The sequence below is a fragment of the Eleutherodactylus coqui genome, chromosome 6 (assembly GCF_035609145.1).
Source record: "Eleutherodactylus coqui strain aEleCoq1 chromosome 6, aEleCoq1.hap1, whole genome shotgun sequence".
Classification (NCBI taxonomy): Eukaryota; Metazoa; Chordata; class Amphibia; order Anura; family Eleutherodactylidae; genus Eleutherodactylus; species Eleutherodactylus coqui.
The window spans coordinates 10,117,513-10,131,307 of NC_089842.1; the positions used below are offsets into that span (position 1 = coordinate 10,117,513).

The window sequence follows — 13,795 nt, forward strand, 5'->3', positions numbered from 1 at the left end:
AGTAAGAAGACTGACGGGGAGGAATAGTTAAGTATTGTTGTGTTTTTTTCTTCTAATGACAAAACCCCTTTAAGGACCTAGTGGAGTGTAGTCAGGCTTGCCATCCTCATCTGCTGAAGAAGCTTCTAGTCATCAGACTAGCTTGACCTGCAGTGGATTGTCCTGTTACTCCTGAGGAATCCTGTGTCTTCCACCGGCTACACTGGCCCCGGCATCAAGGTCCATTTTACTTCTGACTTAATATAATATTTATACCCCATTGACGGAAACATGAAAGAAAGCAATTTTTGTTAAGGCATTACTTTAAGTAGCACAACACAAAAAATCTCTTTGAATTTGCTATGGCTGTAATCATACTGGCCCGCAGAATAAAAAAAACATTTTTTACTACACTGTGAACACAATAACACCCCCCCCCACACACGTTCCCCCCCCCCCCCCCCCCCCACACACACACAAAAAAAACGGCACCATTTTGTTTTTTTCCCTTTGACTCCACTTTTCCCATACTTTCTATGGTGCACAAAAAACAACCCTCTTGTAGCCGTGTCACCAGAAACATACAGTTATTATTTTTTTGAAAGTTGGAATGAAAACAATAAAAAGGGCTGCGGGGGGCAGGGGTTCCCCTTCAGTTTCAGCCTCAATGTTTATTTAATGGAAAGCACTAGATCTGTTAAATATTTTCAAGATTTCCCATTTAAATCGCTGTTCACCCCAACAGAGAACCGAAGCCTACCTTTTGTATCTCCATCAGACTCGAAAGTGGCAATAGACTCTTCTGGATGGGCAGTGAGGAAGTCATCATGGGAATTCTGGATATAATATGGGGCTTTTCCACTGAAGTCATTCACTTTGAAGTTCAATGCCGGCATGACTTCAATAATTTCTGAAGTTGTCAAAATAAAGCAAAAGAACTTAATTAGAATGACTTTACAAAAAGTAATACAAGCTGTAATACAAGCAAAAGGAGGCCGACACGCTACCGAATAGAAGAATAAAGCACTTTTTCTAAAAACATACAGCGTCCAAATACCTTTGTCCTATAGTGTATGCAGAGCACTCAAAAGATCGTCCTCATACACATATCCACCAAAGAGCTACATATAATTGCAAGAATCGGCCTTATTTGTGCACGCTGGATACTGCTCCATACCACAATGTCTGCCTCGGAATATCCATATTAGAGGGGTTGTCCCAGGACTATTACACCTCTGTGGCAAAAAGTCAACTCCATACCTGGCAGATATCAGACGTTTTTGACAGCTGACAGCCACCGGCAACTGTAAGTTAGCTCCGATTGCAGTTGAGTGCCACGATCAAAAATGACTATACTTCTAAACAGTCAGACAGACGGGACAGGCCCTTCCAGCGCCTAATTGCTCTCCCTGAGGAAGCACTTCAATGGGGTGGTATAACAACTCGGAGCCTAGTGAAGGTTTTCAGAGCTGACATGTATGGATGCCTTTTAAGTCCTTCTTGGGTAAAACAATAACTTACAACCAGACAACCCCGACTAATACTTCCTGACTGCATCATGTATATACGTCGGGCAGTCATGAAGGGTGTATGGATCGGGAGTAGAGTCTAAACCATACCAAGAAGCTATGAGCCGTTTTTGATAGCTAAAAGCAACTGCCAATGTAGTGAACCAGAGTCGTTATTAATTAAACTACTAACGGCCACTTATCCGTCAAATTTGTGTATGATGTGTGATGGCAGTTACCGGCTCTTAGCCCCGCCCCCCTGATAACATGGCGGTTCTATAGAACTGCAGGAATCACTTGGTGCAGCTGCACAAAAGGAGTTGGACAGATCTAATAGGCATGTGCAAACGGCGAATATAAGGGGTTAAATCCCTTTTTCATCTGCCTGCCTATACATGGATAGATGGACCTTCAGAGACAGAAGGCACATGATTGTGACATCACGAAGGTCCTGAAGGTCCTTATGTCCCATTTAGGTGGGACGAGAGTCGTCTAAACGATTGCATAACTGCTGACATCACCACTAGTGTCATTGGCGCTCGTGCAGAGCATTTAGACAGACAGACTTCGCCGCTGGATCGTGGGCTTCTCATTGGCTTTTCGCTCAGCGCTTCACACGTAACGACAAGCGCACGATCCAGCAATGTTTATTTAAGCTGACTGAAAGTCAGAGATAATGAATAGTGAACAAAGAATATATGATTTTTTAGCATTTACACTGGATGATTATTGCTCGAAGTTGTTTGAACAAATTTTGCTGGGGCTGTGCATGAGGTGATGTCACAGTGGCCACCATGGCCCATAGATTGGAGCAGTGTGTGTGTGACAGCAGGAGCTGCTTCACAGAGGCAGAGAGCGACTCCAGACCAGTGTGGGCAGCAGCAGTGTGACAGCCGCATGCAGGCTATGATGGACGTGGCGGCAGCCATTACCAGAGACCCAGCAGATGTCAGCAAGGGGGCCCGAAGATCCGGGGACCAAAAGATTACAGACCACATGGAAGGAGAGGGAGTCTTCCTTCCCACAGGAGACGTGGTCCTCAAAGAAGATGACGGCACCGTGGACTTTAGTGAACGCACACTGAGGACAGTGACAATGGTGGACAAGCTCGGACTGAGGTAATATCGCGCCACGGACTGTGGTACGGGGAATGCAGGAACTGGGATGCTTCATGTTTAGTAAAATAATGGGAGTTCTAGAATGTCCGTTGATATGATGTGAAGTGTAAAATGGTGTGACGGGGACTTTGGGGATGACGGCGTTACACTTATATAAGATTAAATGGTACCACAGAATAGACTGAAAAACATAGAACAATTTTGTAAGTGGGATGAAATAGAAAAAAATGCATTTTCATCATTATTTTTATGGTGGGGGGGTCTTGTTTTTGCAGCGCTCACGGCACAGCTAAGGTGACATGTTAATTTCCATCTATGCGGTCTGGCAGGGGTTAAGGATGTGCTGAGCCTCGTTTGCACCGTGTTGTTACCAACTAAACACAAAGTAAATTTGTACCAAAGTAAAATCGTGTTGTTCTATCATCCTTGGCGTCCGGCTTCAGAATCACATGCTGTCCGTCTTCACTGCACGCAAGATAAGACCCGCTCTTCACTGATGACTCCAGCGTGTAACTGGTTCCGTCTTCAGAAGGGAAATCTCTTCGGTAGAAGATGAACTCGCTGTTCTCCGCTGGGACGTCCGGTAATTCACCCTCCTGTTAATGAAGTTTCATTAGTCATGTTAGGGGGCTTTAACAACGGTTAATTGTTCACACTAGCGAAGGGTCTCAGAGTTGACCCGTTCAGTCGTGCAGCCGGTTTATACAGCAGATACATCGCTGGCTCACTTGATCGCTAAATCGTTCAGTGGTGCACATTTACTGTATTAGTGACTGAGGACGATTGAACGATCGCTAATTAAACCAAACGATTAGTGAACAAGCCAACGATGATATTCATGCTTTAAATGAAATGAATGATCCTACAGGATCGGAGGAACAGGAGAAGCTGCCAAGCGACCTCTAGAATCAAGACTAGAAGAACAAGAAGACTGCTGCCAAAGTGATTTCCTCTATCAGGACCGGAGGAACAAGGGGGAGCGCCGCCAGAGCCCTATAAAATGACCTTTAGCATCAGGAACGGAGAATCAGCAGAAGCGCTCCCATACTCCTGCAAGACCCCATCTAGCATCGGGACTAGAGATGAGCGAGCACCAAAATGCTCGGGTGCTCGTTACTCGGGACGAACTTTTCGCGATGCTCGAGGGTTCGTTTCGAGTAACGAACCCCATTGAAGTCAATGGGCGACCCGAGCATTTTTGTATTTCGCCGATGCTCGCTAAGGTTTCCTTGTGTGAAAATCTGGGCAATTCAAGAAAGTGATGGGAACGACACAGCAACGGATAGGGCAGGCGAGGGGCTACATGTTGGGCTGCATCTCAAGTTCACAGGTCCCACTATTAAGCCACAATAGCGGCAAGAGTGGGCCCCCCCCCCCTCCCAAAAACTTTTACTTCTGAAAAGCCCTCATTAGCATGGCATACCTTTGCTAAGCACCACACTACCTCCAACAAAGCACAATCACCGCCTGCATGACACTCCGCTGCCACTTCTCCTGGGTTACATGCTGACCAACCACCCCCCCCCTCCCCCCCACAGCGCACACCAAAGTGTCCCTGCGCAGCCTTCAGCTGCCCTCATGCCACACCACCCTCATGTCTATTTAGAAGTGCGTCTGCCATGAGGAGGAACCGCAGGCACACACTGCAGAGGGTTGGCACGGCTAGGCAGCGACCCTCTTTAAAAGGGGCGGGGCGATAGCCCACAATGCTGTACAGAAGCAATGAGAAATAGAATCCTGTGCCACCGCCATCAGGAGCTGCACACGTGGGCATAGCAATGGGGAACCTATGTGCCACACACTATTCATTCTGTCAAGGTGTCTCTGCATGCCCCAGTCAGACCGGGCTTTTTAATTCATAGACACAGGCAGGTACAACTCCCTATTGTGAAGTCCCTGTCGACCGACAGCATGGGTGGCTCCCTGGAACCCACCGGCGATACACAAAAATATCCCATTGCATTGCCCAACACAGCTGAGGTAGTAATGTCGTGCTTAATGCAGGTGGGCTTCGGCCCACACTGCATGCCCCAGTCAGACTGGGGTTCTTTACAAGTGGAAACAGATGCATTTATAATTCCCTGTGGACCCACAGCATGGGTGGGTGCCAGGAAGCCACCGGCGGTACATAAATATATCCCATTGCATTGCCCATCACAGCTGAGGTAGTAATGTCATGCTTAATGCAGGTGGGCTCCGGCCAACACTGCATGCCCCAGTCAGACTGGTAATATGTACCTTAACAGTAACCGCGTTGGTGGTAATGTGGTGGTGACTGCGGACCTAGTAGCACGGTTTTATTTTGTTGGTTTTCGGAATGTGGCCAGGATTAAGTGGGCCGTGGCGGGGGATGTTTTGGAGGCACTACGTGTCCTCTCCACGTGTCCGTGGTTATATGCACCTTAACAGTAACAGCGTTGGTGGGAAATGGCCTCGCCGCCATCATGTCTTTGGGAAGCCTCTGTTTCCACACCCCAGAGACATACCATTAGCAGCGGTATAGGCAGAGCCCAGAATTAGTAACATTTCAGCCGTAGCATTAGCGACAGGCCCCACTAACATATCACTAGCAGCATTATAGGGGGAGCACAGTCTTAGTTCCATTTCAGTAATAGTAGCAGCCTACACAGGCCCCAGGAACAATTCCGAAGCAGCAGTATAGGAGGAGCATAGTCTGAGTTCCATTTAAGTCATTGTAGCAGCCTACACAGGCCCCAGGAACAATTCCGAAGCAGCAGTATAGGAGGAGCACAGTCTTAGTTCCATTTCAGTAATAGTAGCAGCCTACACAGGCCCCAAGAACAATTCCGAAGCTGCAGTATAGCGGGAGCGCAGTCTTAGTTCCATTTCAGTAGCCTTAGTATAGCCAAGGCCAAAGTTACATTTATGTAGCTAAAGTGTAGGCCAACCCCACACACCTTTCTGTACCATGAGTGCAGGCGAAGAACATACAAATTGCTATGATTACACTGTAGGTGAGGGCCCCAAAACATTGGTGTACCAACAGTACTAATGTACCTCAGTAAAAATTGGCCATGCCCAACCAAGATGGCAGGTGAAACCCATTAATCGCTTTGGTTAATGTGGCTTAAGTGGTAACTAGGCCTGGAGGCAGCCCAGTTTAACGAAAAATTGGTTCAAGTTAAAGTTTCAACGCTTTTAAGAGCATTGAAACGTATAAAAATTGTTTAGAAAAATTATATGAGTGAGCCTTGTGGCCCTAAGAAAAATTGCCCGTTCAGCGTGATTACGTGAGGTTTCAGGAGGAGGAGCAGGAGGAGGAGGAGGAATATTAGACACAGATTGATGAAGCAGAAATGTCCCCGTTTTGGATGGTGAGAGAGAACGTAGCTTCCATCCGCGGGTGCAGCCTACGTATTGCTTAGGTATCGCTGCTGTCCGCTGGTGCAGAAGAGAAGTCTGGGGAAATCCAGGCTTTGTTCATCTTGATGAGTGTAAGCCTGTCGGCACTGTCGGTTGACAGGTGGGTACGCTTATCTGTGATGATTCCCCCAGCCACACTAAACACACTCTCTGACAAGACGCTAGCCGCAGGACAAGCAAGCACCTCCAGGACATACAGCGCGAGTTCAGGCCACGTGTCCAGCTTCGACACCCAGTAGTTGTAGGGGGCAGAGGCGTCACGGAGGACGGTTGTGCGATCGGCTACGTACTCCCTCACCATCCTTTTACAGTGCTCCCGCCGACTCAGCCTTGACTGGGGAGCGGTGACACAGTCTTGCTGGGGAGCCATAAAGCTGGCAAAGGCCTTGGAGAGTGTTCCCCTGCCTGCGCTGTACATGCTGCATGATCTCTGCGCCTCCCCTGCTACCTGTCCCTCAGAACTGCGCCTTCTGCCACTAGCGCTGTCGGATGGGAAGTTTACCATCAGTTTGTCCACCAGCGCCCTGTGGTATAGCATCATTCTCGAACCCCTTTCCTCTTCGGGAATGAGAGTGCAAAGGCTCTCCTTATACCGTGGGTCGAGCAGTGTGTACACCCAGTAATCTGTAGTGGCCAGAATGCGTGTAAAGCGAGAGTCACGAGAAAGGCATCCTAACATGAAGTCAGCCATGTGTGCCAGGGTACCTGTACGCAACACATGGCTGTCCTCACTAGGAAGATCACTTTCAGGATCCTCCTCCTCTTCCTCCTCCTCAGGCCATACACGCTAAAAGGATGACAGGCAAGCAGCATGGGTACCCTCAGCAGTGGGCCAAGCTGTCTCTTCCCCCTCCTCCTCATCCTCCTCATGCTCCTCCTCCTCCTCCTGAACGCGCTGAGATATAGACAGGAGGGTGCTCTAACTATCCAGCGACATACTGTCTTCCCCCGGCTCTGTTTCCGAGCGCAAAGCATCTGCCTTTATGGTTTGCAGGGAACTTCTCAAGATGCATAGCAGAGGAATGGTGACGCTAATGATTGTAGCATCGCCGCTCACCACCTGGGTAGACTCCTCAAATTTTCCAAGGACCTGGCATATGGCTGCCAACCAGGGCCACTCTTCTGTAAATAATTGAGGAGGCTGACTTCCACTGCGCCGCCCATGTTGGAGTTGTATCCAAGGAGTCGGCAGCATCAACGGTGTAGAGATTATAAAAAAGGTTTTATTGCTCCATAAAATGGCGACGTTTCGACTTAATCTAAGTCTTTTTCAAGGCTTGAAAAAGACTTAGATTAAGTCGAAACGTCGCCATTTTATGGAGCAATAAAACCTTTTTTATAATCTCTACACCGTTGATGCTGCCGACTCCTTGGATACCATTGCATTTATTTGGGGTTTGGTTCATGACCCCACAGGTGGCTTGGCATATACAGACTAGAACCTCTGCACTGAAGTGCATGTGTTAGGTGTGCTGCGGGACTTTCCTATTTCTACTGACACGCCCATGTTGGAGTTGGTATTCCACTATAGCTCTACGCTGCTCATAGAGTCTGGCCAACATGTGGAGCGTAGAGTTCCACTGTGTGGGCACGTCGCACAGCAGTCGGTGCACTGGCAGATTAAACCGATGTTGCAGTGTCCGCAGGGTGGCAGCGTGCGTGTGGGATTTGCGGAAATGTGCGCAGAGCCGGCGCACCTTTCCGAACAGGTATGACAAGTGGGGGTAGCTTTTCAGAAAGCGCTGAACCACCAAATTAAAGACATGGGCCAGGCATGGCACGTGCGTGAGGCTGCCGAGCTGCAGAGCCGCCACCAGCTTACGGCCGTTGTCACACACGACCATGCCCGGTTGGAGGCTCAGCGGCGCAAGCCAGCGGTCGGTCTGCTCTGTCAGACCCTGCAGCAGTTCGTGGTCCGTGTGCCTCTTCTCTCCTAAGCTGAGTAGTTTCAGCACGGCCTGCTGACGCTTGCCCACCGCTGTGCTGCCACGCCGCGTGACACCGACTGCTGGCGACGTGCTGCTGACACATCTTGATTGCGAGACAGAGGTTGCGTTGGAGGAGGAGGAGGAGGAAGGTGCTTTAGTGGAGGAAGCATACACCGCCGCAGATACCACCACCGAGCTGTGGCCCGCAATTCTGGGGGTGGGTAGGACGTGAGCGGTCCCAGGCTCTGACTCTGTCCCAGCCTCCACTAAATTCACCCAATGTGCCGTCAGGGAGATATAGTGGCCCTGCCTGCCTGTGCTTCTCCACGTGTCTGTTGTTAAGTGGACCTTGGCAGTAACCGCGTTGGTGAGGGCGCGTACAATGTTGCGGGAGACGTGGTCGTGCAGGCCTGGGACGGCACATCGGGAAAAGTAGTGGCGACTGGGAACCGAGTAGCGCGGGGCAGCCGCCGCCATCATGCTTTTGAAAGCCTCCGTTTCCACAAGCCTATACGGCAGCATCTCTAGGCTGATCAATTTTGCAATGTGCACGTTTAACGCTTGAGCGTGCGGGTGAGTGGCGTCGTACTTGCGCTTGCGCTCAAACTGTGGCGCTAGCGACGTCTGGACGCTACGCTGAGAGACATTGCTGGATGGGGCCGAGGACAGCGGAGGTGAGGGTGTGGGTGCAGGCCAGGAGACGGTAGTGCCTGTGTCCTCAGAGGGGGGTTGGATCTCAGTGGCAGGTTGGGGCACAGGGGGAGAGGCAGTGGTGCAAACCGGAGGCGGTGAACGGGCATCGTCCCACCTCGTGGGGTGCTTGGCCATCATATGCCTGCGCATGCTGTTGGTGGTGCCTCCCCAGCTGATCTTGGCGCGACAAAGGTTGCACACCACTGTTCGTCGGTCGTCAGGCGTCTCTGTGAAAAACTGCCACACCGTAGAGCACCTTGACCTGTGCAGGGTGGCATGGCGCGAGGGGGCGCTTTGGGAAACAGTTGGTGGATTATTCGGTCTGGCCCTGCCTCTACCCCTGGCCACCGCACTGGCTCGGCCTGTGCCCACACCCTGACTTGGGCCTCCGCGTCCTCGCCCGCGTCCACGTCCTATAGGCCTACCCCTACCCCTCAGCATGGTGTATTACCAGTGATTTGATTTCCCAGGCAGGAAAGAAATTGGCGCAAACCTGCAGCCAAAATATAATTTTTTCCCTTGTTTTTCAAAGGACAAGCCACACTGCGTGTATTCAATGAATACTACTAAGTTTAATAACTGTGTTGTTGCCCTGCAAATGTGTCAGAGAACTGCAGTGATGCAAAGTTATTCGCTCCAGCAGATCAGGGATTTCCCATGCAGGAAAACAATTGGCGCAAGCCTGCAGTAAAACGTAGCTGGCTGCGTCTGATTTTTTTTAACGTTCTGCACGCAGCACACACGTACCCAGAGCCCTGAGGACTGTCAGAGGCAGGCGAAATAGAATTTTTTCCCTTGTTTTTCAAAGGACAAGCCACACTGCGTCTATTCAATGAATAATGTATGTCTTCTGGCCCTGCCTACACAATTCTATCCCTGTAGTATTAATGCCGGGTGCAATGGTCTGCACAGCCGGTTTTGAGAGAAAAAAAAAAATATGCAACACTGCTAACAGCAGCCTGGACAGTACTGCACACGGATAGATGTGGCCCTAGAAAGGACCGTTGGGGTTCTTGAAGCCTGCACTCACTGCTAACACTCTCCCTGCCTAACCCCCACTTCTGTCCCTATTGCAGGGCGCAATGCTCTGCAGATCCAATTTTGAAAAAAAAAATAAAAATACAGTGCTAACACAGTACTGCACACTATTAGATGTGGCCCTGAGAAGGACCGTTGGGGCTCTTGAAGCCTACACTAACTCCTAACGCTCTCCCTACAGCAGCTCCAGCACGATACCACTGTCCCTCAGCTATCTCACAACTAGAGATAAGCGAACACCAAAATGTTCGGGTGTTCGTTATTTGGAACGAACTTCCCGTGATGCTCGAGGGTTCGTTTCGAACAACGAACCCCATTGAAGTCAATGGGCGACCAGAGCATTTTTGTATTTCGCCGATGCTCGCTAAGGTTTTCATGTGTGAAAATCCTGGCAATTCAAGAAAGTGATGGGAATGACACAGCAACGGATAGGGCAGGCGAGGGGCTACATGTTGGGCTGCATCTCAAGTTCCCAGGTCCCACTATTAAGCCACAATACCGGCAAGAGTGGGCCCCCCCCCCCTCCCAACAACTTTTACTTCTGAAAAGCCCTCATTAGCATGGCATACCTTTGCTAAGCACCACACTAGCTACAACAAAGCACAATCACTGCCTGGATGACACTCCGCTGCCACTTCTCCTGGGTTACATGCTGACCAACCGCCCCCCCTCCCCCCCACAGCGCACACCAAAGTGTCCCTGCGCAGCCTTCAGCTGCCCTCATGCCACACCACGCTCATGTCTATTTAGAAGTGCGTCTGCCATGAGGAGGAACCGCAGGCACACACTGCAGAGGGTTGGCACGGCTAGGCAGCGACCCTCTTTAAAAGGGGCGGGGCGATAGCCCACAATGCTGTACAGAAGCAATGAGAAATAGAATCCTGTGCCACCGCCATCAGGAGCTGCACACGTAGGCATAGCAATGGGGAACCTATGTGCCACACACTATTCATTCTGTCAAGGTGTCTGCATGCCCCAGTTAGACCGGGCTTTTTAATTCATAGACACAGGCAGGTACAACTCCCTATTGTGAAGTCCCTGTGGACCCACTGCCTGGGTGGGTGCCAGGAAGCCACCGGCGGTACATAGAAATATCCCATTGCATTGCCCAACACAGCTGAGGTAGTAATGTCGTGCGTAATACAGGTGGGCTTCGGCCCACACTGCATGCCCCAGTCAGACTGGGGTTCTTTAGAAGTGTACAGATGTATTAAAAACTCCGTGTGCACCTACAGCATGGGTGGCTCCCTGGAACCCACCGGCGGTACACAAAAATATCCCATTGCATTGCCCAACACAGCTGAGGTAGTAATGTCGTGCATAATGCAGGTGGGCTTCGGCCCACACTGCATGCCCCAGTCAGACTGGGGTTCTTTAGAAGTGGACACATGTAGGTTAAACTCCCTGTGGACCCACTGCCTGGGTGGGTGCCAGGAAGCCACCGGCGGTACATAGAAATATCCCATTGCATTGCCCAACACAGCTGAGGTAGTAATGTCGTGCGTAATACAGGTGGGCTTCGGCTCACACTGCATGCCCCAGTCAGACTGGGGTTCTTTAGAAGTGTACAGATGTATTAAAAACTCCGTGTGCACCTACAGCATGGGTGGCTCCCTGGAACCCACCGGCGGTACACAAAAATATCCCATTGCATTGCCCAACACAGCTGAGGTAACGTCAGCTGTAATGCAGGTGGGCTAAAAATTAATTTGATTACACTGTAGGCGAGGGCCCACAAAAATTGCTGTATCAACAGTACTAATGTACATCCCAAAAATTGGCCATGGCCAGCCAAGAGGGCAGGTGAAACCCATTAATCGCTTTGGTTAATGTGGCTTAAGTGGTAACTAGGCCTGGAGGCAGCCCAGTGTAACGAAAAATTGGTTCAAGTTAAAGTTCCAATGCTTTTAAGCGCATTGAAACTTATAAAAATTGTTCAGAAAAATTATTTGAGTGAGCCTTGTGGGCCTAAGAAAAATTGCCCGTTCAGCGTGATTACGTGAGGTTTCAGGAGGAGGAGCAGGAGGAGGAGGAGGAATATTAGACACAGATTGATGAAGCAGAAATGTCCCCGTTTTGGATGGTGAGAGAGAACGTAGCTTCCATCCGCGGGTGCAGCCTACGTATTGCTTACGTATCGCTGCTGTCCGCTGGTGGAGAACAGAAGTCTGGGGAAATCCAGCCTTTGTTCATCTTGATGAGTGTTAGCCTGTCGGCACTGTCGGTTGACAAGCGGCTACGCTTATCTGTGATGATTCCCCCAGCCGCACTAAACACCCTCTCCGACAAGACGCTAGCCGCAGGACAAGCAAGCACCTCCAGGGCATACAGCGCTAGTTCAGGCCACGTGTCCAGCTTCGACACCCAGTAGTTGTAGGGGGCAGAGGCGTCACCAAGGATGGTCGTGCGATCCGCTACGTACTCCCTCACCATCCTTTTACAGTGCTCCCGCCGACTCAGCCGTGACTGGGGAGCGGTGACACAGTCTTGGTGGGGAGACATAAAGCTGGCCAGGCCCTTAAAGACTGTTGCACTGCCTGGGATGTACATGCTGCTCGATCTACGCACATCCCCTGCTACCTTGCCCTCGGTACTGCGCCTTCTGCCACTAGCGCTATCGGCTGGGAATTTTACCATCAGCTTGTCCGCAAGGGTCCTGTGGTATAGCATCACTCTCGAACCCCTTTCCTCTTCGGGAATGAGAGTGGGCAGGTTCTCCTTATACCGTGGATCGAGCAGTGTGTACACCCAGTAATCCGTCGTGGCCAGAATGCGTGCAACGCGAGGGTCACGAGAAAGGCATCCTAACATGAAGTCAGCCATGTGTGCCAGGGTACCTGTACGCAACACATGGCTGTCCTCACTAGGAAGATCACTTTCAGGATCCTCCTCCTCCTCCTCCTCCTCCTCCTCCTCAGGCCATACACGCTGAAAGGATGACAGGCAATCAGCCGGTGTACCGTCAGCAGCGGCCCAAGCTGTCTCTTCCCCCTCCTCCTCATCCTCCTCATGCTCCTCCTCCTCCTCCTGTACGCGCTGAGAAATAGACAGGAGGGTGCCCTGACTATCCAGCGGCATACTGTCTTCCCCCGCCCCCGTTTCCGAGCGCAAAGCAGCTGCCTTTATGGTTTGCAGGGAATTTCTCAAGATGCATAGCAGAGGAATGGTGACGCTAATGATCGCCGCTCACCACCTGGGGAGACTCCTCAAAATTACCAAGGACATGGCAGATGTCTGCCAACCAGGCCCACTCTTCTGAAAGGAATTGAGGAGGCTGACTCCCACTGCGCCGCCCATGTTGGAGTTGGTATTCGACTATAGCTCTACGTTGTTCATAGAGCCTGGCCAACATGTGGAGCGTAGAGTTCCACCGTGTGGGCACGTCGCACAGCAGTCGGTGCACTGGCAGCTTAAAGTGATGTTGCAGGGTGCGCAGGGTGGCAGCGTCCGTGTGGGACTTGCGGAAATGTGCGCAGAGCCGGCGCGCCTTTACGAGCAGGTCTGACAAGCGTAGGTAGCTTTTCAGAAAGCGCTGAACCACCAAATTAAAGACGTGGACCAGGCATGGCACATGCGTGAGGCTGCCGAGCTGCAGAGCCGCCACCAGGTTACGGCCGTTGTCACACACGACCATGCCCGGTTGGAGGCTCAGCGGCGCAAGCCAACGGTCGGTCTGCTGTGTCAGACCCTGCAGCAGTTCGTGGGCCGTGTGCCTCTTATCGCCTAAGCTGAGTAGTTTCAGCACGGCCTGCTGACGCTTGCCCACCGCTGTGCTGCCACACCGTTCGACACCGACTGCTGGCGACATGCTGCTGCTAACACATCTTGATTGCGAGACAGAGGAGGAGGAGGAGGAGGAGGGTGCTTTAGTGGAGGAAGCATACACCTCCGCAGATACCAGCACCGAGCTGGGGCCCGCAATTCTGGGGGTGGGTAGGACGTGAGCGGTCCCAGGCTCTGACTCTGTCCCAGCCTCCACTAAATTCACCCAATGTGCCGTCAGGGAGATGTAGTGGCCCTGCCCGCCTGTGCTTCTCCACGTGTCCGTTGTTAAGTGGACCGTGGCAGTAACCGCGTTGGTGAGGGCGCGTACAATGTTGCGGGAGACGTGGTCGTGCAGGGCTGGGACGGCACATCGGGAAAAGTA

At 51.2% G+C, this 13,795-nt stretch overlaps 1 protein-coding gene across 1 annotated transcript in view; it reads right to left on the reverse strand.

The window, feature by feature from the left end:
• LOC136631808 (uncharacterized) overlaps positions 1-13,795 on the reverse strand; it is a 51,722-nt gene that overhangs the window by 20,343 nt on the left and 17,584 nt on the right. Inside the window, exons 4-5 of the mRNA XM_066606191.1 lie at positions 3,003-3,201; positions 740-889 (exon numbers count right to left, since the gene is read on the reverse strand). Coding sequence (XP_066462288.1) covers positions 740-889; positions 3,003-3,201 — 349 coding nt within the window. The remainder of the gene's footprint in view (positions 1-739; positions 890-3,002; positions 3,202-13,795) is intronic.